This window comes from Gracilinanus agilis, chromosome 5 (genome assembly GCF_016433145.1).
Source record: "Gracilinanus agilis isolate LMUSP501 chromosome 5, AgileGrace, whole genome shotgun sequence".
In the NCBI taxonomy this organism is placed as follows: domain Eukaryota; kingdom Metazoa; phylum Chordata; class Mammalia; order Didelphimorphia; family Didelphidae; genus Gracilinanus; species Gracilinanus agilis.
The window spans coordinates 187,176,435-187,202,530 of record NC_058134.1 but is presented as its reverse complement, the minus strand read 5'-3'; the positions used below and the strand labels follow the sequence as shown (position 1 = coordinate 187,202,530).

The 26,096-nt window shown below is 36.8% G+C and overlaps 1 protein-coding gene across 2 annotated transcripts in view; it reads right to left on the bottom strand.

Moving 5' to 3' along the window:
* Positions 1 to 6,996: 6,996 nt before the first annotated feature.
* GYS2 (glycogen synthase 2) overlaps positions 6,997 to 26,096 on the bottom strand; it is a 65,869-nt gene continuing 46,769 nt past the window's right edge. Inside the window, exons 12-16 of one of the 2 annotated variants that reach the window (XM_044677719.1) lie at positions 22,347 to 22,473; positions 20,814 to 20,909; positions 18,638 to 18,801; positions 11,164 to 11,238; positions 6,997 to 7,505 (exon numbers count right to left, since the gene is read on the bottom strand). In XM_044677719.1, coding sequence (XP_044533654.1) covers positions 7,287 to 7,505; positions 11,164 to 11,238; positions 18,638 to 18,801; positions 20,814 to 20,909; positions 22,347 to 22,473 — 681 coding nt within the window. In that variant the 3' untranslated portion in view covers positions 6,997 to 7,286. The remainder of the gene's footprint in view (positions 7,506 to 11,163; positions 11,239 to 18,637; positions 18,802 to 20,813; positions 20,910 to 22,346; positions 22,474 to 26,096) is intronic. The other variant, XM_044677721.1, reaches the window with a different exon arrangement.

Sequence of the window (26,096 nt, the reverse complement as noted above, 5' to 3'; positions counted from 1 at the left end):
TTTTATGTCTTTTCCCATTGCCACACCCCCTTGGGCTTTCCCTTATGTTACCCAGCTGTTTCCTGGTATCATAAGGTATCATGTTTTCCCGTCAGTATTTGAGAATAATGTGGTTTTTCACCCTGCGCTATGCACCTTTCCATGGTCTGCAGTTTGGGAGCATGCTGACTAGATGATGTACAATTGTGGTCACATTTGTTTTCTCACTTGTGAGTATTGTATCTAGATTTTGTGTATGTATTATTGTAATTGCTTCTTTTATTGTTGTTGCTGTTAAGTTGGGCTTAAATTTATCAAATTTTCACTATTTTCCCACAAAGAAAACACCTTATATTATTATTAAAGTTATTGCTAGTTTGTCTGAGTTGTTGGTACTGAGGTCTGGCTTTATATGGGTGTAGGGTTGCCAGTTTTTTTTATTTCCTCTATTTCTTTTTGTTTGATGGTAGATTTAGCCTCTTTTAATTGCTCCTTTAAATCTTTTATGATATCATCTTTTTCTCTAATGGATTCTTTGGCTTTCTGATTTCCCAAGTGAACATTTGCAGCAGTTTTACATAGGTCTTCCAAACTTAATGATTCCCACCCTGGACAATGCAAATTAAAGTATGTCCTAATTAGTAGGGAACTGCCCTTAATAAACTGCCTTCTTATGTGCTGCAAGTTGGGTTCATTTAAGTCTTGGAACCCTAAAATCGTTTCCCCAACTTCGACAAGCCTGTCTAAATATGTTGAGGGTTGCTCATTTATCTCATGTCTTAACTTTTTGAATTTTCCCCCAGAATCAGGATGCTTAGCAAAGGATTTCATAGCTTCTACAAGATCTTCCCTAGCTCTTCTTAGGTATACTAGGCTTTGATGACTGTTTAATTCTAGATCTTCATAATATTGTGGCCAAGATGTTAAGTTTGTGTTCCTATGGGTCTCCTCAATAAATTGTGCTTTCTCTGCTGGTGTAAATAATCCTTACACTATCCAGCACCCAAAATGACCATAACCTGAAAATTCCTCACACACCCATTGAGAGAAGAGGGAGTCTGCTACTTTGCATGGTAATATCCATTCATAGTGTGCCATCTGGCATTCAAGTATGGCTGTCTTTGTGTGGTCACTTCTGGCTATCCCCTCCAGTGTTCACCAGCAAGTAGACCAAGTTCCTATTTTAAAAGTTGTGCTCTCAGTATGAAAAATCACAACATCTTGTCAATATTTAGATCTACTAACTTCCTTTTAGCTCTTGAATTTGTCCAGGAAGCTGAAATCAGAGAAAGGTAACATTCTATCTGGGCATATTTGTAATCTCTACATCCCAGGAATGTTGTAATCTCTATGTCCCACTCAGAGGACTAGACCAAGAGACAGGAAAACTGAGATCAATCTGGCCTCAGGCACTACTACTAGCTTTGTGGTCCTAAAGTCATTTAACTACTATGACTCAATTTCTTCATCTATAAAATGGGGATAATTATAGTACCTACCTGCTAGAGTTGTAAGGATAAAATGATATAATATTTTAAAAGTACTTTGCCAACTTGAAAACGTTATAGGAATGCTATTTTTACATTATTATTTCATATAAAATATAATATATGTGTCACACACATCTATAATAATACACAATGTAATAGTGTTATATAATTAATGACCAATCAGTAAGTGTGGGATCAATGGAGCAAATCGATCAAATAAGCCCACCTCATGTAGAGTAACAACAACAACAACAACAATAATAATTTTTAGTCATTTTCAGATGTGTCCATTGGGGATTTTCCTGGCAAAGATACTGGAGTAGCTTGTTATTTCCTTCTTCAAACAATAATAATATTTAGCATTTATTTCATATTTTAAGGTTTTCAAAGTACTATACACATAAAATGCTGAGTTGGTACTGTAAAAATAAGATGTTGGGAGACCCTTCTGTATGAAAATGTGGCTTTATTTTGTTATTGAACCTCAGACCTCTGGCAATGCGACTTCTCTTTCACAATAAAGCCAGATCTTTACCCAGAAGGGTCTCCCAGAATCTTATTTTTACACTACTTTAACTTGGTACTAATATTCCTCCATTAAACTGAATAAAAACAATCAAAGGTATCATATCTAAATATTTCTGTTGAGCCTTTCAGTGAACTATAGAACAGTACAAAGGAAGAGTGTTCAGGCTGGCTGAGAAAATGTGGTCACACCCCATGGGGCTTCTAAAAAACAGCATATCAGTATAAAACCAGGTTAAATAGATGATGTCAAGCTGTGAATTAGGAGATATTATTCTAGCTAAACTTCCTGAGTTGTTGCTTGACTGAGAGGAGAACACTGTGGATTTTGTCTTGGTTCCCTCTACCAGATTCTGAGAATTTTGAAGTTCCCATCTTTCCATCAGTGTTCTAGCACCAGCCCGACTCCCACCCATCTCCCACCACCAACAGTATCTGGGAGCAGTATCTTCAAGGAAGCTAAAGACTGGACTGGACACAGTTTCAAAGCTCTACGAAAAACCAGGAAGAAAAGCCACACTGTGCCCAAGGGAAACTGTTTGAGAATTCCAGGAAAGGGACAGAGTATGAGATACAAAGGAGAATGGAATCAACATTTTGTAAAAACCTACTATGTTCCAGACCCTGTGCTTAGCCCTTTACAAATACTAATTGTCTGTATCTTACAATAACTCAGTGATGGCGGTGCTAATTTGTGCTCGGGTCTTCTTGACTCCAGGCCCAGCACTCAATTCATTACTTCACCTAATTGCCTCAGACAAAATAATATGTAAAAACTGTTTTTTAAACCCAAAGTATTATGTAAATCTTAGCTATTTTTTATTAAGTAACTGGACTTCTTAGACCTTGGAATTACTTCTGTTGCTGCTAAGCTAAGGTATTAACTCACTGGTGAGTATTGTTATATTACTGATAAGGGACTGTAATATTGATGATAAGATGGCCCAAGGTCTTCCGATGATATGAGGACCTGAAGCTGAATGAAAGTGGGAATCCCTGTAACTAAACTAAACACCGGCTCCAACATAACAGTGTCCCAGGAGTAAGTGATCAAATAAGAGGCTGTGGGTTGGATCACACAGTTTCTTTGATTGCTTATCCTGGCTTCAAAGCTGATGGATAATGCTAGTGACTGTGACTTAACCCTAATTTGAGTAATCCCATACCCTAGGATATGTTATTGACCCTTAGGGTAATGATGATAGCCACCTAAGTAAGTTTAGAATTTAATAACAACAAACTTAGGGAAAGGGTAACTAGGACTGAGGGAAAGAGGTGTGAAGGAAAGCTAATCTAACTTGCTAATGATCAGGTGTGTCAATTGAAGGTAATCAGTCTGAGCTTATCAACTGGAGAGATTTGTCCCCTCCCTTGCAATCTGGCCCGCCCAGTGCTAGACCTGAACCAGATTATTTATGGAATTGATGTTGCTTCTTCCTTGAAGATCAATTGACTAGAATATATAGCACAGCTTCACACAGCAGTTGAGGATGGGATAGTGATTAGAATTGGATATAGGTAAACTGGATTGATTTGGCCTACCCAAGATCCCAACCAGCCTCCCACCAGAAATCCCCTTCTCCAAATTGAGAGAGCTTCTTGTTCAAATTTCAGCTTTATATAGTCTGCCCCCAACTGTTTGTCCCTTGCTGGTTCATGGCAAGCTTGGTGGTTCCAAATTCTAAACTGCTGAGTGTCAATTGTCCTGCTCTCCATTTTGCATAGCAGAAATGATATTACAGAATCTCTATTGGAAAGAAGACCTTTCTCTGCTGTCTCTGCCTCTGGGCTGGGGGGGAATTAGAGTGCCTTGAGATCCTTGCTACCTAGACCCCAAGCTTTTGTTAAAAGAGAACCAACTGGGGAATTGCTAGAATGCAGGTGTTCATGTTTCCCAACAGTCCCACTCCTTTGACCCTCATTGCATGTAATTCCCCTCAATATAAAAGGAGGGAACGTATGTAAATCTTTTTCTTTTAGGCTAGACTTTATTACACTTCCTTTTTTCATTTATCATTTATTTGTTCATTTGTTGTTACACTGACGTGTCCAGGTATTTTCCTCCTACCCTTTCCACCCCACATAGAGAAGGCATCATTTGAACAACAAAATATGTATATATAAAACTATGCAATACATATTTCTTTTTGTTAGTTCTTTCTCTGAAGGTGAATATTCACATTTATTCTTCAAATGATATCTCTATAGTTGTATATAATGTTCTTGGTTATTCTCATTTCACTCTTCTTAATTTCATACAGGTCTTTCCATGGTTTTTAAAAAATTAGCCTCCTTATCATTCCTTATCTTGCAGTTGTAGTCCCTCACAACTGTATGCCACAACTTGTTTACCATTCCCCAATTGATTGGCAACCCTTCAATTTCTAGGTCTTTGCCACCACAAACAGAGCTGCTATAAGAATTATAGAACATATACATTCTTTTCCTTTTTTCCCTGATTATCTTGGGAAACAGATATACTAAGTGATATTACTGAGCGAAAGGGTAGATTTTATTACATTTTCAAAATAAATTTGTCAAATTAGAATTATTTATATTAAATACCCCAAAATAGCTCCATTAAAAAGAATCCCCAGGTATAACTTTTTAGTGGTTTAGTAAACATAAACATGCAATGTAAAGCATAGTCTTATTTGATCCAGGGCCAAGATGAAAGGAGCCATGTTTATTTTTTCTCAGACTAGGATTTAAATGAAAAGAATAGCAAATATTTCCAACCATTAAACCTCCCATAATGTAGCATTGCCTTAAAGTTCATCTCTATGGAATGAACCCATGAGCAGAATCTTATAATTAATTTCAATTCTAAAATGGTAAGAACAGAAGTTGCCAATATTTATGGAATCACAAAACATTAGAATTACAAAGGACCTTAGAATCATTTAATCTAACCATCATTTTAGAGATGAGTAAACTAAGGCTTCCTTGTGGAAATGATTTGTCTAAAGGACATATAGCATAATGGTGGAGTGGGGACTAGAACCAATTTCCCCAATTTCCCCAATTTCTGGTCTAATACTCTTTCCTTTTTTTTTTTTTTTTTTTTTTTTTGATGATTGATTAATCAATGCTTCATTTATTTATTTGTTTGTTTGTTTGTTTGTTTGTTTATTTATTTATCTATCTACCTATTTATTTTTTTATTTGTTTTTATACCCTTACCTTCCATCTTGGAGTCAATACTGTGTATTGGCTCCAAGGCAGAAGAGTGGTAAGGGTAGGCAATGGGGGTCAAGTGACTTGCCCAGGGTCACACAGCTAGGAAGTGTCTGAGGCCAGATTTTAACCTAGGACCTCTTGTCTCTAGGCCTGACTCTTAGTCCACTGAGCCACCCAGCTGCCCTCTCTAATACTCTTTCTACTATACCACACTGCAAAAATGTACATTTGTTGTGTGTGTGTGTGTGTGTGTGTGTGTGTGTGTGTGTATGTGTGTGTGTATACACTAATATATACACATTTATTTGTGTCACTTGTAATATATCTAAGTAGGTTTTAATGTCAGCAAACAAAGAAAAACTTTTTTTGAAGCAAATAACAATTATGTATGAACACGACCCCTGAATCTGATAACTTTGTGAATAAAGTTCTTCTCTAGAAATTATTGAATAGCCATTATAAAGCACCTACATAATAATTCTGCTTAATGAGAACACTACACAAATGCCTCCTCTTATATGATGTTTGTCCTACAGCACTAAAGACTAGGCAATTGGGGCTTAGTGACTTGTTCATGGTCATATAGCCATGAAGTATCTGAGGCTGGATTTGAACCCAAGAACTCCTATCTCTAGACCTGATTCTCTATCCACTGAGCCACATAGCTGCTCCATCATCCAACGTTCTGAATAAATGCTTATTGATTAATTGAAATGAAATGCAACAATCTGTATAATTTGGTAGTATTGGGCACAGTGTGTTTGAACATGCCAAGGGGAGACTGGAGACCATACATGCTACAATGAAACAGATATGCTTAGGTTATAAACTTAACAACAACAAAATTAGTTTATATACATTGTCTACCTATACAAGTTAAAGATGAGTCAGCATGGCTTACTGGAAAGACTTCTGGACTTGGATTTAGAAGAGCTTTGACACTTAATAGCTAATTAAGCTGTTCATAATCACTCAGGTTTGAGTTTACTCATCTATAAAGTGGGCATCATAATCACCGTGGGGACCTATATCATAGGATCATTGTGAGGAATAAATGAGATAATGTATGTAAAATATAACATAAATTTCAGTTACTATAATGCCTGGGTGTTAGGTCTTTTACACTGGTGGTTTCACATCATACTAAGATATTATTTTGATTTAGCCATTTATTTCCTTTGGAAGGAGAGGTCTATGCAAAAAATTACAGTTTCAACTTAAGCAATTTTTAAACTCTTTGTACTAGTTTATGTCTGAGAGAAGGGAATGTCTTCTATCATCATTTTTGAAAATGAATTTTGGCTGGTGAAATTAAAATTAATTCTTTAGGACCAAAGATGAGCACTTCTTTGAGTATGACAAGATTCTTCATATAAGCTAAAAAGAGAAAATATACTCTAAGTTCCTTGAAAGCAGAGATTGTCTCACTTTTGTATTTGTGTCCTCAATGCCTAATACAATGCCTGGCATATAGTAAGTATGATAAAAGCTCATTGATTGAGTCACTCAAGGGGCTACTTGCAAACCATAATCTCTGGATCATGCACTAGTAGGTTCTGGACCCTTTGAAAAACAAAGCTTTGAGCTGTCAGAAAGGCAATCACAGTGATATTTAGCACATAATAGGTGACGTTTGGTTATGATTCTCAAAAATAAATAATATTGAAAGAAAATTTGCTAATGTTGTTAATTTTTTAATTTGTTAAAAAACATTTTTCAATATTATCAGCCTTTCCTGATGGAATGTTTTCCTTTCCTAATTTTTACTTTACTATCTGGGTAGAAGAATTAGGGAAAATAAATAAATCAAAACCAAGGCAAATAAAACAATGAATTTTATTTATTGGCTTTTATTCTGAGGATAGTGGAAATAAATTGCCATGTATTTCGATCTCTTTCACCTTTCCAGTAGTGACTGGTTTTCCATTATTACTAATTATAAGAGGAAAAAACACTTTGTCTAAAGTTCGTTTCATTTCTTTAAAGAAAATTTTAGTTATGTTAGTTTAGGTCCCTTAAAACGCGATGATCTTTAATGACTATGTACTTTCTGTTTTGAAGTTGCTGTCTTAAAGAAGATAAACAGACATGAGAAAGAGACAGTAGAGAAATTCAATTCTTGTGTTCACCATGTTGTTTTTTCTTTTCATGAGGGACTTGACCCAAAGTAAAGGGAGATTTAATATTCAAGCGATCCCTTTCAGCCTCCTCTTCTTCATCATATCTCTCATCCTCATCTTCTACATCACTGTCTTGAGGACTGGAATGCTGAGAACTTGTAGGTGATGGTGGCACTGATGAAGGCCTTGGAAATTTAAAATCTTGTGTCTCCTAGAAACAAACATTATAATGACTGGTTAGTCTCAATTATACAAAAAATTGGCTGTACTGGTCAGCTTCCCTTTGCACAAGTCTACTTAGCAGAGTCTCCCATTTGCTTATTTAATAATATATATGCCATTATATTTCTCATTGTCTGCCCAGGTGCCATTAATCTACAGTTTATTCTGTTTTTAGTGGCTGCTCAAGAGAAAAATAAACAACTTAAAAAGTCTGGATTTTTTAAACCCTTATCTTCTTCCTTCTTAGAATCAATACTGTGTATTGATTGATTTGCCCAGGATCACACAGCTAGCAAGTGTCTGAGGCCAGATTTGAATCCAGGACCTTCCGTCTCTTAAGCCCAGTAATTTGTGCAGTGGAAAGTGCTAGAAGTGTTTGAAGTCCAAGAACTTAGGTTCAAATGCCAGCTCTGTTGCCTACTTAGCCTACATAAAACCTCCAAAATTTGATGGCCTTGGGTCCCAGTCATATGTAAAAGGAAGGGATTGGGTTAGACAGTCCCTAAGATCCTTTCTTGCTCTAAATCCATGGTCCTATGTTGATCACTTCGAATTTTCTTCTATTGATAGAGCCTCTTTGTAATGAGTTAGTTATTAGGTCAGGAACATTTTCTGGATAGGAGAGTTGCCACACCTAAAGGTGACAATGATATTTTTAATAATTAGAAGGTAAAACCAGAGATGGCCTGAATCCACTCAAATCTTTTGGCAAAAGCAAATTGGGGGATATTTTTTGTTTCTATATGGACTCATATATGAGTCCTTTTCATATCCATTAGTCTGTAAATACAATTTTTGTTTTGTTCCTTGAGAATCTGAGACTTTATAAAAGGGATCTTTTAGCTATCCTTTTTTACTTTTTAAAAATTCTATTATTTTTTTAAACATTCTTTTTGAAAAAAATTTTTGAGTTCCAAATTCTCTCCTTCCTTCCCTTCCCTGTCCATTGTGATGCCAAATAACGTGAATACAATTATATATGTGAAATCTTGTAAAACGGTTCTATATTAGCTATATCACAAAAAAGCAAGAAAAATAAAGTGAAAAGCTATATATTTCAATTTGCACTCAGAGATCATCACTTCTCTGTATGGAGGTGGGAAGCACCTTTTAATAATAAATCTTTTGGAATTGTTTTGGATCATATTGATCAGAACAACCAAGTCATAGTTGATCATTGCTATCACTATGTACAGTGATCTCCTGGCTCTGCTCACTTCTTTTTTTGTATCAATTCATATAGATCAGTGATTCCCAAATTGGGTGCCACCCACCCCCTGGTGGGTGCTATAGCGACCCAGGGGGGTAGTAATAGCCACAGGTGCATTTATCTTTCCTATTAATTGCTATTAAAATTAAAAAAAATTAATTTCCAGGGGTCTAAGTAATATTTTTTCTGGAAAGGGGGTGGTAGGCCAAAAAAGTTTGGGAACCACTGATATAGATCTTCCCATGGTTTGGGGAACCATTTTGCTCACCATTTCTTATAGTATATTACTCCATCATAATTATATGCCACAACTTATTTAGCCTTTTTTTAAATTGATGAGTATTCTCTCAATTTCCAATACTTTGCCAACACAAAAAGTTACTATATATAACACATATATATTATATATGTACATACATACATACATATATATAGATATATATATATATATACCCTTTTCTTTTTTTTTAATCTCTTTGAGTACAGATCTAGTAGTGGTATTGCTAGACTTAAGGATATACAAAGTTTTATAACCCTTTGAACATAGTTCCAAAAGGTCCTACAGAATGATTTGATCAGTTCAGGGTACCTATTTTCCCTTATCTCCATTAGCATTTGTCACTTCTGTTAGGCGTGAGATGATACCTCAGAGTTGTTTTAATTTGCAATTCCCTAACCATTAGTGATTTAAAACTTTTTTTTAATATGATTATAGATAGTGTAATAAGGAACTTCTAGGAAAAGATGGAGGACATCTTGAGTACGTAGGTTAAAGACTTTGGAATGAGCCCAGGTGGCATGATCCAGGGCCAAAAGACAGTTGGAACCACCCCTATAAATACCCTGGGACAACAGCACACTGGATCTCAGATTTGAGAATCTTGGGAGGATGATGGTTGAAGGAAGGGTAGGGCCTAGACCTGCAATCCAGCATCCATATCTGAGTGCCAGAGGAAGTTATTCTACCTGCTACTAAGAGAGCTGAGAGAGACAACACCACAGCCAACAAGAAGAACATCACTAGCCTTCCTTATCCTTTGGCTTGTGCCATGGCTGGGTGAAGCCAGGGATTGAGAGGGGAGAAGAAAGCCTATTATCAAATTCTCATCCATTTGATTTAGATCACCTTTATTCATTTAGATTTAGTTTAGCATTCCCCAAACCTCTATCCTTACTTCCTAGTTTCTAACCCTTTAGATAAGCAAATAAATCCTGTTGCAGTTCAATCCAAAGATTGGTGTTCCTTTCCTAATTGGTGAACATCTACAGCTAATTAGGGGAAGGGATTTATCAAGCAACAGTCAGAACAGCGTTTGTCCATTGAGCACACCTACACCAGCCCAAACCAGCCATAACATCAAATCTAACCCCAAGCCAGGGGCTAGAGGACTTGTTAAACACTTATACAACTCCCACTAGATTCTTGGCTTGGGCATTGTTGTAGAGGCAGAGGCTTAGCTAAGCTAAATTTCATTAGTCCTGGGGTTTGCTCACATTGGGTAATCTCCTAGGCAAAGACATTACTCACTAGCCCAGATCCCTCTATCATCTGTGGATTCAGAGCTAGCTTGGCAGACTCAGCCAAACAGAGCCTGTCAGGCCCAAGTGAGGCTTAGCAGCTCTTTCATATTACTAATCTGCCTCCTATTTATGCACAACAATAGTTTTGATTTCTTTTTCTGAAAACTGTTCTTATCCTTTGACCATTGATCAAATGGGGAATGGCTCCTATTTTTATAAATTTGACTCAGCTTCTATATTTTTGAAAAAATATATAGACCTCTAAAGATAAACTTGCTATAAGAATTTGGATATTACTTCATTGTCTATGATACATTTTAGGAAACTTTAGTTTCCCTGATTATATCTTCTAATTAGTTCTATTTTTGCTCTTCCTAGCTTGTAGCTAGTCTTGAACAATACTGATATTCCCAGGTTCCACCAATGGGATAATGAAAGAAAGAAGTGAAAGGGTCCCAATGTGATTTGGGTCTTTTGTATCAAAAAGGAATTTTTAATACAAGGGATATACTTGATGGAAGTTGACTATTTCTTTACTTCCTTCTCCTCTACCAAGTTCTTTTTTGGAAACTGAGACTCAGGCAGCACTTCTGATCCTTGGCAATCATTGAAGTAGGGACCACTCTTTTGGTAGAAGGGAGAGAGTTAACCAGCCTTTAGCTATATAGAGCCCTAGATTCCAGATGATGGACTTGCCCTGATTCCCAGAACAATTACTTGCAACCAGTCCTGTCCTGTATCTCAGATCTTTTCTTTTCTATAGTGCTCAAAGAATAGCTATTCTTTCTCTCCCTATCTGCTCTGATTCAAATGTAGTGAAATACTACACATTGATTTTGTCAGTAATTAAATTAAATTTCCAGAAAAATAAGTTTACATCAAAATAATCCATTTAATTTTCATTATTTTTTTTTACCGTTGGTGAAGATTCAACATGAAATTTTTCTGGAAAAGCTCTGCTCAGGGTCAGGTTTCTGGCATGCATGTAGTACTACAAAAGAAAAACAATTTTACAAGTTAAAAACAATTTTTATACGTTCTTCATAAATTTATGGGTTTTGAAACATTTCTTAAATGAAAATTTCATTTTTCTCTCACATCTGGGATACTTGTGGCACTGCAAAGAATACAAATTTATTCAGATGCTTCCTTCCTTAAATCAGTGAAGGCAGTACCACACTGTTTTAGCCAATAAAAGAACAAGACCTGATTTGCCCACCAGATGGCTCTCTACCAGGGTAGCGTCCAGGTTTTTGTCAGTCTTTTAGGCACATTATTCTTCATCAAAGTCTATGGTGTTACACTGTTTAGCCTGCTTCCCCTATGTCTTCAAGCACTTGGGGCTGGCCAGGTTCAGAACTTAGTTAGGAGACAAAAAAGCATGTCACTCACAATGTAAAAACATGTCATCTATGATGTACACTAGGGATTCTTTAACTTGATCAGTCCCCTTTCTCCTTGGTTTTCAGTAAACCTTCCTGTACCTCCATTTAATATAAAATGAAATCCATGCATGTGTACATGAGATATAAAATGGATTAATTAATTTTTTAATGGTGTAATACAGCTATGTATGCTAATTCTTCATACCCCTTAATGTAATGGCAGGGTGTAAAGAAAGAAAGTTCTTCACAGAATGTTGCATGGTGGGAGGATGAGACAGCAGCAGCAATTGGAGGCATCGGAGAATTGTGGGAGAGATTCCTGAGGAAGTGCCTTTCGGAATGAGGAGCTCAAGGTGGAAGGAAGGAAAGGAGCTTTCTCGTGACCATTCAAGAGCCAAACTTGAGGGTTTCTTGGACTTGTGTTAGTCCCTAAAGCCTGTTTCCCTGCTAGCGCCCATTAATATCATCGAGATCAAGATCACTTGATCCTTGGGGAGTCTGAGCCAAACCCCACAGCGGACCCCCTAACTCCCAAACCTCACCTTGCCTTACAAAGAAACCCTACCTAAAATAATTTATAACAAAGATAATAAGATAGAAACTAGATTTAAAGGGGAAGGAAAGGAGAACCTTTGGGTTGAAGCCAGGATTGGCTCCCCAAGGGGAAGGACCTTGGGACTTAGATCATTAGGGTCTACCTTGTTCCTTCTAACCATCATTCTTCTTCAACTACCTTGATTAATCCATAATAAATTATACAGCAGTCAGATAAAAGATTCCAAGTTTATTCACGGACAAGAGGAGAAGAGGGTCTGTAAGCAGTTGCTTAGCTGAGATTACAATTGAGCAAGAGCTCCTGCAGGGAGGCTTTAGTTCACTGACGGTCTGTGCCAGTCTTCCAGGATCTCTACCCACCTCATCAATTGGGATAGCCTTCCCACTGTCCTCCAGCACCGGCTCCCACTTCTGACCTGTCACCTTTTTGGCGAAACCCCTTCAGTTAGTCAAGTGTTAGTGGCACTTTGAGAGAAGGGTTGAGAGATACAAACTCACTGGCCCATCATGCTTTACCACCTCACCTCTCTCAAAGATAGCTATTAATACATTGGTAAACTTCTCAAAACCCTCTGCTATGAGCTCTAGCTCTTATCATATTATTAGACTCATTTTTTCTGACTCACAACTCCCTCAACATCCAGCAGACTTGGATATTAAGCATACTGTGATCAGAGATTTTATGTAATGTAAAAGGAAAGGAAATGAATCACATTTTCCTTCATGGTTCCATTCATCTCTAGCCATCTAATATACCTCTCTTTGGGAGTGATTGGAGAAATTCCTAAATCACCTACAACTGTAGTTCATGATAAGAAATAAAAGAAAGACTAGTGTGTCCAGGACAAGCCTCCCTTCTTAGCTCACCATCCCTGTTGAACTTAATTTCTGGGAATTAGTGTCCGAGATCTCCTCTCATCATAGTTATTTCTTTTTTGTCCCTGCTCCAGGGTCATAACCTTCACAGATCTTGTCCCTCAAAGTCTTATTCACTAAATAATATAGTGAGTAGTAAACTGTAGAATTCCCAATCAGGTTTACTTTGTGACTATCCAGTGGTTCCAATGCAGAAGCAGATGCCTCTTAACCAATATCTTTTGTGTGCTTATGAGAACACATTGCTCTCAAGGGTGGTTGATGGAAAAAAAGAGCCAAACCTGTATGCCAGTATATAAACTTTGTGTCCCTCTATCCTATCATGTGATTTTCTCTTTATTATACATTGTAAGAATAAAAAGAGATCCAGTAATGAATGTTTGATAGAGGGTAGATAGAGAAAGTCTATGTTGAGTCTCTCTTCCAGCTCTCCCCAGGGGGCGAATATACACTGGGAGCCTTAAAAAAGGTGTCATCCCGAAACTAGATAATGTGGATGGTCCTGCTGCCCCACAGGAGTTGGAGGTAAGGCTTCCCTATAAGTCGAGGTATGTGATGCCCCAATTCAATTCTGAATAAGGATGGAGTTCACACAAATCTCCCCTGATCAGTTATATTCACAGTGGGTGGTCCAGCTTCAAGATGGAGGCAGCCAGACCAAGCTGTGGTTCCTCTCTCCCTCACTGTCTCTCAGGCGCCCTGGAACTCTATCTGACTGATGAATGGCTTTTATTATTTGTAATTCAGGGATTGGGGAAAGGGGTGAAGGGCAGAGAGATTTTGGGGTGTCCTCTTTGCTATTCCTATGGGGTCCGTCACTTAGGTGGGAAACCCAATGGCTCCCACTTCTAAGTTCTCCTCTCACCTCTTCTCCTTCTATTTCTATTTCTATTTCTCTGTTTCTATCCTTTACTATAATCATAAGTTTTGACTGAAAGGAGGTCTCTCAGCAAGGTTGGGTAATGGGAGAAGGAGACTAAGAGATTACTCCCAATGGACTCCAAAAACTTAGTTGACTCGATGGTTGAAGTCTTAATGGGAGAGATGTGATGGAATGGCTTTGATCCAGGAATCAGGGTTTCAATTTCCAAAGAAAGATCCTCAGGAAGCCGTCAGGACTGGATCCGAGCTGGGATGTCCTCCTCTCTCCTCCTAGTCCTCCGCCTGAAGCCCTCTCCTCTCTCCTTGCTCCAAGAATATCCCAGAATTCTCTCTGGTCTCTCAATTGTCAGTAATTGTCACCAACTGCCTTCTTCTGGCTCCTTTTGTCTCATCCTCCTTGCACAAATCCCATCCTTACATGTACATTCCTCAAGACTTCCAAGGAGCAACAATAGGTATTTTCCCTCCTGTATATCCCAGGATCATTATAAATCAGGCTTCGTGCAAGGCTCAGAAAAGTAATCAAATTGATGGAGGTCAAGGTATGGGAATGAGTTGCAAAACATCTGAGAAAGAAATGAGGAGAACTGCTAACCTGGACCCGAATTTGACTAGTTCAATACTAAATAAGGAAGCATTGTTGTAGAAGCAATGAAAAGAACCTTGGATGAGAGTGTCTACTAATTTTATTATGACAGAGAATAGTCTAGAATGAATTTTAGATGTTGGGAAAGCCAAATTCAAAATGTTCGGAGAAAAGATAAGGTCCAATGTCCCAAATTTTTGCAAAAGTCACTCTGATATTAAAAAGGCAGGGAGAAGATATCTAAATCAATCAATCAATAAACACACATTTACTAAATGCCAGGCATAATGTTAGCTCTTAGAGATACAGAGACAAACAATTGAGTCCCTGCACTGAAGGTACCTAAAAACTGGTGTGACTCAGTAGAAATTTCATTTATAAGCTCAAATTTTTAAAAGACCTGTTTGGAAGACAGAAGCAAAGGCAGGTCACATAGGATGACCATGAAAGAATAGCGTCATTCACTCTAAGAGTAATGTCTGGGTTACCAAAGTGCCTAGAAAGAGCTAAAACTGGTGAGTTTGTGCTAAAGAGATTAAAAAAGAAAGTTTTAAGTTTCTATTATAGATAAGAGTAAGATCCCAGAAGGGACAGGGGAACTATTTAGAATAGAGTAATGTTAATGAGATTATGAAGGCAGAACCAATCAACTTATTTTGTTTCTGTTTTCTCCACAAAGGAGACGAGGACAGCTATCATATTTCCTACCTCTTTCTTCTCTTCTCTAGGCTAAACATCCTCAGTTCTTTTCACATGATATGGACTAAAAGCCTTTCAGCACTTTGGTTTCCTTTCTGGAAATGTTCTCTTACTTATCATTTTCCTTCCTAAATTGAAGCACCTAGAACTGAACATGTTACCCCCTTATGGCCTGACCAGAATAGAGTATGTAGAACTATCAGCTACTTATTCCCTAAAAAAACAAACAAACATACAAAACCCTTTACCTTCTATCTTAGAATCAATACTGTATATTGGTTCCAAGGTAGAAGAACAGTAAGGTCTAAGCAATGGGGGTTAAGTGACTTGCCCAGGGTCATACAACTAGGAAGTATCTGAGGTTAGATTTGAACTCAAGGCCTTCCATTTCCAGAACTGACTCTCAATCCATTTGTTAATTGGAATTTGGGAGATGACATTTTAAAGTTTATATATATATATATATATATATATATATATTTTTTTTTTCCCTATGGACACGTGGGAACTATCAAACTACATTTCCCGTGGTCCAACGGGTTTCCGGTTCTTTGGGCATGGGGACGCCTGCGTCGCCATACATAGGACAGTTTAAATGGGAGGAGAATCTGAAAGGAAGCTCTCTCGCTCTGAGCTAGCAAGCGTGGGAAGGTACAAAAGGTAAAAATGGCAGAGGCAGTTTGAATTCTTACTGGCACGTGGTCTAATGATTTTACCAGCATGGCCATGGCTTTAATTAAACTACTAATTTATATTATTATATCAGTCTTTATCATTTTTAATCGTAACACATTGAACCACATTGCTGCCCATAAGAGCTGCTTATCTTAATTACACATATGTATATATGTACATTTCTAATGTAAAAAGGTAAATTGGGAAGCCCCTGAAAGATGGTCGTAATGGGTGGTCAGGTTTTAGCACAACCTGACCTAACAGGATGCCTCCCCTCTAAGACAGAGATCAAAATGGATGTCTCTCTCTGCCCCTTACTTGAGGGCAGTTAAATGGTGAATCATGAAGCCCTGCAAGGATGTAACTGTTGACCAGGAATGTTTTGTGTAACTTGGTCTGGCAGGCTTGCTTCTACAAAACTCAGGGAGCAAGTACCCTTTCAAGACCCCTGAGCTGGGTCAGCTTAGCTTGTGTGATAAGGGCTAAAACAGCAACTGTGCCAGAGAGAAATAAACACCTCAGGAAAGAGGAATGTCAGTTTGCTAGGAATTTTACTTGAACCTAGCTTTCCTCAGTGTTTTTCCTCTGGGGCAGTTTGCAAGAGAGAGAGAGAATGTCAGTTGTTTGGGACTTTGACTGCCCAAAAGAAGTAGACTCTCCCCCTCTAAGATGGATCCTTAAGTAGATGTCTCCTTATGACCAGTTGATCTGACTGCTATAACTTCTTAACAAGTTGGTTTATTGAAGAGAAGGGTGACTAGATTGGATCAGGAAAGTGGGTACAGGAATCCCTAGCTATCATCCCAATGGCTGACAGTCTTCTGCCCTTGGCCACAGCCTTAGAAAAACGTAAAGATCCTCTCCAAATCCAGATGGTTCAATATTTAAACTAATCCCTAGGCTAAGAAATCAGTCATATCACTAGATATTAACAGATTTGAATTAATGATTCTCTGCTGGCTCAATTCAGTCCACCCTCAGGGCAAAACCCCTCAGGTAGAATGTGGTTTGATTGAGTCCACAGAGGTAGATCTTCAAGGATTGAAGAATCAGATACAGGTTTTCACTAATTTTTGCACAGGAATCACTTTTAGTTGGAGATTTGCTGGTGGAGTCCAAGAGGAACTTCCAGAGCTGACTCCCTCACAGAATTCAAGTCCAAAGACCTCCCGGGCTCCAACTGTTCTGTTGGCTCTCTCAGAATCTTTCTCTCACCAACATTCTATGCTTCTCTTTTTGCTTTTCCTGCATCTATACATTGCTTGAAATCTTTCTGCAAATCCCTTTCCTCACTAAAAGACAAATTTGACCAGGTCACTCCTGATCCCACTCAAAATCTTCAATGACTCCCTATCACTCCATAAGTTAAAAAAATCAAAATTGTCCAAAAAAAGAAGTGACTGGAGATTTACAATAAAAACAACAACAAAAAAAAATAGAAAGGGCCTAAAGAAAATGTTTTGAAAACTACTATATCCAATTTTATGCCAACAAGACTGAATATTTACAAAAATATATGCACAACATTTTTTTAAAAGAGAGAGATACCCAAACAACTTAGACTCAGAAGAAAAATATAGAGAAAGGCATAAAGAAGATCAATAGAAAAAATAATTTCTTGTACCTGGATAATGGAAGAATTGTTACTTAAAATTTAAGTTTTGATCACTTTTATGCATTGTTGAGGTTGGCTGAAGAAAAAGGTCATGAGAGTTGAAGAAGTAGGATAGAAGTATTTGAAGTAGAGCAGGGAGCAGAAGTCCCAGGGGAAAAAAGACTATGAGTCAAGTACTGAATTTAAATAGAAAGTAGAGAGACTGACTAATACCTGCAAGTCCAGAGATAACAGCAACATCCCTTCGTGGTTGCCAAATTGTTACGATAAAAAATGATAAAGGCTGCTATAATAATATAAATTAGTATTTTAATTAAAGCCATGCTGATAGATAAAGTTATTAGACCACGAGCTTGTAAGAATTCAAAACCGCCGCCCTCGCCATTACTGTCTCCTGTCTCTTCCCTAGTCTGCTGGCCAAGAGCCCACTCCCCCCAACCCAGGAGATTATAAATTCTTCCCTGCGTGGAGACGTAGGTGTCCCCACGCCCAAAGAACCGGAACTGGAAACCCGTTGGACCACGGGAAATGTAGTTTGGCATCTCCCAAATTTCACTTTTACAAAAGATCTGGGCAGGATGGAATGAATTTTAAAAGAAATGAAGTGTCTGCTGTTATACTGACTGGAAGAGATTGAAAGTGGCAATGAAGAAGGAGTGCCCAAACTCCTCTCTTGAACCTGTATTTCAGGGTATATGGCAAAAGTAGCACCATCCTTAGAAAGAGTGCCAAGAGACAGGTTGTCTTCAGGAGAAAGAAAGGTTTCAAAGATCATGAAAAGATAGAAAGAACGTGAAAGGAAGAGATCTAGGGTGAAAGGGAATTTCTTGACAATAATGAAGGATTCCAGTGGAAAACTAGGGACAATTATGACTGAGTTAACTGTGAGGTAAGGATGGTAACCAATATCTACCTCCTTCATAACCCTTGACAGTCTTTCCTCATCGACCCACACAGATCCTCTGTTAATTCTTGACAGTTCATGAGGCCCAGCTTACCTAGTGAGGTGGCACAATGGGGGCAGGTGGCCTGGTTGGTCAGGTAATTGGCACTGCACATTTTTGTGCCTGGGAAAAGGTCCTGACTACATCTGGTTCAATCTCCAATGTTCACTTACCCTGCCTAAGTATTTCCAGTCTAACAAATCAGAGAGTCTTTCAGTTCTGTTCCTCTGAATAATCCTCTGACGACGAGACTGTTTGCAGAATCCATAGAGAAACTGAGTAAGCTGATTGCAGGACTCATCTGGTGAGCAGAACCTCCTATCAACAATGTAAATTCCTGAAGGGAATAAAAGCCAAAATACTGGTCAAATTTCTATTTTTTTGTGATATAAGTTTTCTCTCTGCTTTGCCTTTCTATTCTTTTTCCTTCCTCCCTTTTTGACCTATTTATTTTATTTGCCTCCTTGCCTTATAATCTACCCATTTTTCCACAGTCTTTTACTTTCTCTGGAACCTTCTTCTAACTAGCTACTCTTGATTAAAAATAAAGAGCCGATAGCATTGGAATATCACAGTAATGTGACAGCACACGAGTGTGACAACAGACTTATAGCCATAAAGATATTAAAGAAGAAAGAAATGGTTATGTATAGTCAGAGCTTAATTGTATTTTCTAGCTTTATTTGTTGCTAGGTCACTTAGATGTAGCCTGATTTTTTTTTACATATGTTGATTTTATTAAAATATATGTGTGTATATATATGAATACAGATACATGTACATATGTGTATGTATACATGTGTATATATAATTTTAGCATACCAAGAGTATTTCTACTGATGTTGAATTAATGCAATTCTTGTCTCTTATCTCACATCTTCTGATGTTAAGAGAAACATATAAACAAACCTGAATAATTGTACAGTTGTCATAAATTCCTATTTTGCTGTTGGTAGGGTGCCTATTTAATGAGCAAACACATTTAAATAAAACCTAGGCAGCTATACTAGTATAGCACTGGAAATTCAGTTTAATGTGGGCTAACAAGTAATTAAACTGCTTTTGTTTGCATCATTCGTTTTTAGAGAAGTGATGGCTTAGAGACTGAGTGCCCAAACTGTAATTACACCCTCACGCTGTGTAAGAGCCCCTCCTCCCCCGTTCCTTACCCCAGAAAGGGGAGGGAAGAAGTGCTCCCATTGGATTGCTGGGTGGAGGGGTGAGTGAAGTGAGGAATGTCCTCAGGCACATGTGGAGAGGGGGAAGGGAGCAGGTCTCCCCCCTGCCCCCCCACCAGCATGTGTGCCATAGGTTTGTCAACATGGCTTTAGAGCAAGAGTTCTTAATTTGAGGTACATGAACTTGTTTTCAAAAATGTTTTGATAACTATTTCAGTAAAATATAATTGGTTTCCTCAGTGATCCCACTATTTTTATTCTTTGTATTTTAAAATTTATTCTAAGAAAGGAGTCATAGGCTTCACTAGACTGCCAAAAGGATTCAAAATACACAAAAGGTAAGAACCTCTGCTTTACATCCACCCTCTTGGGAGAAAAAAAGAAAAAGAAAAAGTCTTCTGGCCTCATTACAAATAAACTCAAAGGCCAAATCAAGGGTAAAGTCAGTTATTATAGGTAAAAATAATATCAGCTTATCAATTTACTCATGTCAACACTTAGGTTAGTTGTTAACTAACCTGGACAATAGATAGAAAAACTGATACAGAAAGAGAAGGAACTCTTACATGAGCTAAAGGACCATGGGATTTAGAGATATAAAGTACCTCAAAAATCATCTAGTCTTCTCTTTAATTTTACAGAGGAGGCTAAGTCCCAGAAATGCTAACTGTTTTACTAAAGCTTCTAAAAGCAGTAAGTGGCAGCAGCAGGATTCAAACCTATATTCTCTGACTTCTGATTTAGTGATCTTTCTTATACATTGCTCTACCTGGTAATAACTGCCCATTAGGAGCATTGGGACATATCATTAAGATTCTAAATATTTCTTATCTATGGTCACAGATTTGAATCCAACTTTCATCTAAACCAAGAATATAAATATTAACTAGATGTATTTATTATTAGTTCTATAGAATCAACTATAGGACAAAAACAAGTTTGTTTTATAGACTTATAGATTATGTATTTGAATGTGAATGGAGAGAGGAAGAGAGAGGGAGAGAGAGAGATGCACAGGTAGATAGATGATAGACAATAGATTTGAAAAGATGGATAAGACAAATGGAAACATAGATGATAGATATCTCATCACATAATAATACATGTGTATGTGTGTACATATATTTTAATCCATCTTGTTCCAGGTTTGAGCGAATGAGAAAAATCTTACCATAAGCAGCTGGGTCAGTTACATGCTCCTGCATGAAACAACCAAAGCCGGAGAGGTTTGTTGTCACACTAGGAATACCCATCACGGTGCATTCGGCTGTCAATAGACAGAGGAAAAGGTTCTACTTTACACATAACAATTATTTTGTGGAGGAAACAGGCTATAGTTTCCATCTAGTGCCCCCCCACCCAAAAAATATTTTCTAGGTAGGAAACATAAACAATGGAATTATATTCTGTGTCCACTGATATAGGCCAATAGTTGTTCTTTTTGATTATAGAGACCCAGAAAGACCTTTCATTCTGTATTTTATATTTCTTTGGATAATATTAATTTTTGCTTTTTTTTTTTACTGCAACTGATTTTCTTATGATTTTAAAAGTCCATCTTTGTGGTCAGACCTATAATTCATAGTCCTTCAATCTCTACCTTCCCTTCATCTGGGTCTAGAATTAAAATTTTCACAAGGACAATCATGTCACAAAGAATAATTCCTAGCCATTGATTTTAAAAGGGATCATTTTCTCTGAAATGCCCTTCTTTGAAATAACAGAGGTAATTATTTCTAAAAACATAAAGAGGTACATTTCTAGGTAACTATCTTAGATAAAAAGGCTATATTTTCTTTGCTGTAGATATGAAATTCTTTTTGTCTTTTAGACTGAGCTAAATACTGATCCATCTTAATGACCATGAGAATAAACTGTAAAAAGAATTCCTGAATGGATATAAAATATACTACTGAATTGTGCTGTTATGTTACACTTAAAAGTATACACTCTGGAAATTATTTTAGAGAAAAATGATTGGACCATTATATTCTATTATCTTTTTAAATCCTTATTCTTTTTTCAGATGAGTATTCCAAGAAGATTAAAAGGGCATGTGTGTGTACATTTCTGTATGTAAAAAAAGAGCTCTTTTTCCTGTGATCCATAAACTTGTTTTTAAAAACAGTTTGATAACTGTATTTTAATATCATTGGTTTCCTTTGTAATCCTGTGGGTTTTATTTTGTACATTTCAAGACATTATTCTGGAAGCATCCATGGGCTTCTCTAGACTGCTGAAGGAGTATATGACCCACTAAGGAAATTAAGATCCCTAACGTAGTGGAAATTAAGCAGATTACATTTAGAGTAAGGAATTCCTAGATTCATATCTGATCTCAGGCACTTACTAGCTGTGACTCTATACTTCTGCCTGTTTCCTCAGCTTAAAGGGAATAGTTAAAGTATTTACCTTTTGGGGTTGTTCAGAGGCTCAAAAGATAATTCATGTAAAGTACTCTATAAACCTTAAAGCATTATCTAAATGTGAGTTATTCATGTCAGTGAATTATTCATAATTTATATTATACAATATATTATATTTTATATATAATATTTTTACAATATACAACATATGCAATATTGTATACGATACAAAATATACAATAATTTGTAATAGATGAGAATAGAAATGCATAAAATAGTAAGCATTTTACACACACACACATACACACACACACACAATTTTTACATATATTTCCAACCTGGAGTATAACCCCAGGGTTCATAGTATGATGGAAAGACTCCAAGATGACAGCCTCTGACGAACTCTTCATAATCCATAGGTAATAATGGACTGGTTGAAGAAAGGAATTCTGGATGTAAAATCACCTGGTTAAGCAAAACTCATATGAGAAAAAAAAAGGAAAGGAGGAAATTAAAGCATAAAGGTACCTTATTGCCTTTGGGATCAAATACATTTATAATCCTTTCTTTGGCTTTTTGAAGTTTGTTTTTTTTACTCCCTCTTACCTTTTTAGCCTTGGTATTATATCCCTTCTAGCATTTTGCAGTTGAGTCAGACTGGCCTTCTGGTGATTCCTCACACATGGCATTCCATTTTCAATGCACTCCCTTCTCACCTGTGCCTCATAGAAGACTGTTTTCTTTAAAACTCAGCTTAAGGGCCAACTCCTACATGATCCTCATCCACTTAATTCTATGTTTATTTTTCATATATTTTGTGTTATTGTGTTGGGTTGTTCAATTTCAGATCCTACCCAACTCTTCGAGACCCCATGTGGATTGTCCAGCTCTTTACGTCCCCTTTGGGGATTTTCTTGGCAAAGATACTGGAACGATTTGCCATTTTCTTGTCTGGCTCATTTTATAGATAAGGAAACTGAGGAAAACAGGGTTAAGTGATTTGCCCAGGGTCACACAGTTAGTAAGTATCTGAGGCTGGATTTGAACTCAGGATGATTAGCCTTCCTGATTCTTGCCAGGCACTCTAATCTCTGTGCCACCTAGCTGCCTATACATTTAATATGCATTCATCTTCTATGTACATGTTCTCTCCCTTGTTAGAATGTAAGTTTCTTGAGGAAAAGGACTATTTTATTTTTGTCTTTGTATTTCTAGTACCAAACAGTGCCCAGTAGATAGTAGTCCCTTAATAAAAGCTTGTTTATATATTATCTTAATTTTTATAGAAGATATGAAAGAATAAAATAATTGGAATTCACTCCCAATAGGACTCTAGATTATTATCAGTGCAAATTGACTGACAAAATAAGAACTTTTATGTGAACTTCAGATGGGGCTATTTGAAATTCCTCTTGATTCTGATCCCTGTTCTGTATCCACTGCATCACCTAGCTACCTTTGCCTTTCTTTTTATCCCTAGAATTTAGGACTGGGCTTAGTGCATAGGGGGTGTTTAATTCATGCTTATTGACTGACCGACTAATAAAGAGTAATCAGCTTTTTGGAAAGTCCAACTTTTAAAGAACCAACTTTTTGGCTCATGTCACTGGACCCGATTTCTGATTTGGAGTATTTTCTTAGCTCTCTACACATCTACTTTTTTTTTTTAATTCTCATGGAAACTGAGTTGTTTATTTGATGATAATGATAATGACTCTTTCCAAAATATAATTTGCTGATTCTTATGTACTTTCTCCTTCTATACAGTAGTTCTTAGAAATATGAGCTATAATTATCAAGCAGCAACATAGCTGACTTTTTTTTTTTAATTTTTTTTTTAAACCTTTAATTTCTGTGTATTGACTTATAGGTGGAAGAGTGGTAAGGGTAGGCAATGGAGGTCAAGGGACTTGCCCAGGGTCACACAGCTGGGAAGTGTCTGAGGTCGGATTTGAACCCAGGACCTCCTGTCTCTAGGCCTGGCTCTCAATCCACTGAGCTACCCAGCTGCCCCTTAGCTGACTTTTATCAGATAAGAACTCAAACATCCAATTAAGCAAAGAACTTTAATGAGCCATCTCTGGGAGTTATGCACTTATTTTAGGGATATTGTCATTGCCCAGAACACTGTGATAACTTCTGAGTCAGCTTCACATTTCTTATTAATATCTTCAGAGAAGAATAATCTTAGACCTTTGAAGTGGATTTAATTTTTTGGAAAAACCCATAGTCGTTAGTCTAATGAATAAGGTTAAGGACCAAGTCGGGTAACGGCCTTAGCAAAAACAAAGAAAAAAGCTAATTATTTTTCAAATGAGGCCTCATTATAATGCATTGGAATTGTTTTCTCATACAGCTTATTAATGGATTCTGAAGACGATTTTGACAAAGTTCCAAAAAGGAAGGTCTCAAGCAGTAACATGATAGCTGGAGCAAACTTGTGACCTTCCAATTAACTGGTAAAGTGGTTTTAGAACCATATTAATTTAGATATGAGTCTTGTTATATTCATTTAAAATATCCATTGCAATGACTAAATAGTCATATGTTGCTTCTTTTTGCTACCATTTATTTTTATTTTTATATATGATGTAACAACAATAATATAAATGATTTGTTATAAATATATAATACATTTTAATAAATATACTTATCAAAGAGAAACAAATTCTCACATTAGCAATGTCCAAAAATCCATATCTCATTCTTTTTTTTATCCTTCTACCCCCTTCCTGCCTCCCCAAGAGGGCAGGTAATATGATGTAGGCTATATATATATATCATCATATAATACATATTTCCCTGTTTGTCATGCTATGAAACAAGGCAATTTTTTTCACAAAAAAAATTTATGAAGCAAATAAAATGAAGAATGGTATATTTCAGTCTGAATTTGGGCTCCATCTATTCACACAATGTTTCTTAAAGGGAGGGAGAAAGCAAATATGGACTATTTTAACTTTTTTTTTTTTAAGTACTTATCTGCTGTTATTGACTAAGCTCAGTATTGGTTCGAAGGCAAAAAAGTGGTAAGGGCTAGGTAACTGGGGTCAACCAGCTAGGAGGTATTTGAGGCTAGATCTGTACCCAGGATTTCCCATCTCCAGACCTGATTCTCAATCCTTTGAGCCACCTAGTTGTCCCTTAACATTGTTTTAATAGCATTTTTTAAATGAATGACTTTTAAGGACTCAATAAACTTTTATTAGTACTCAAATTACCCTCAAATAGAAGAAAAGGACTACTGAAGGAGAAGCTTAATAAAGAATTATGAAATAACCATTGTACTATGTGTAGAAGGACCTAAATCTGGATTTTATAATTTGTAAGTCCACATTTTCCTAGCACAAAGTCTAAAATAAGACAAAATTGGTTTGAATTGAATAGGAAATGACTTTTGTCGGCCATAATAATCAGAAGCAAATAAATATATATGATAGTTCTCCTATTCCCATAATAAGCATGAGGAAGTTTAATAAAAGGATCTGATGCATCTATTATAAAGGATAAAATGAGAATAATTAGGATAGAATTTAAAAGTAACATTTCTCCATTGAGAGATGAGTAATTGCAAAGTATTGTGTCTTAGCCACTTGTAATAATTCAGCTCAGAAAAATCACATTTTGTCCAACAGTCATTCATGGTATGACGCCATAATAGGCATTTGACTATCAGCCTAGAGTATAGAAATTCTCTCTCCTGATAAAATGTAAAGTCCTTGAGACTAGTAACTGTTTCATCTTTGTCATTGTATCTCCAGTGCCTAGCATAGCTCCTGGACAAAGAAAATATTTAATAAGTGTTTTTTATTTGGAAAAATAAACTGACCACTAAAAATTTGGTTGGGAAAAGACCATATTCCATCCAGGAGAATGGAAAGACTAGAACTGCCTACATACAAAGTTAGTTCAGGTCTTCCAGCAAAACAAAATGACAACATAAATTGGCAGCAAGAAAGTGATAATACCTTAAGTTTTTCAGGGATAGATCCTAGACCATGGAATCAAAAAGTAGTGAACAAGACCGTAGGGATCTTTGATTCCTCTCTCTTAATTTTCAAAATTGGAAAACTGAACTCCAAAGAAAT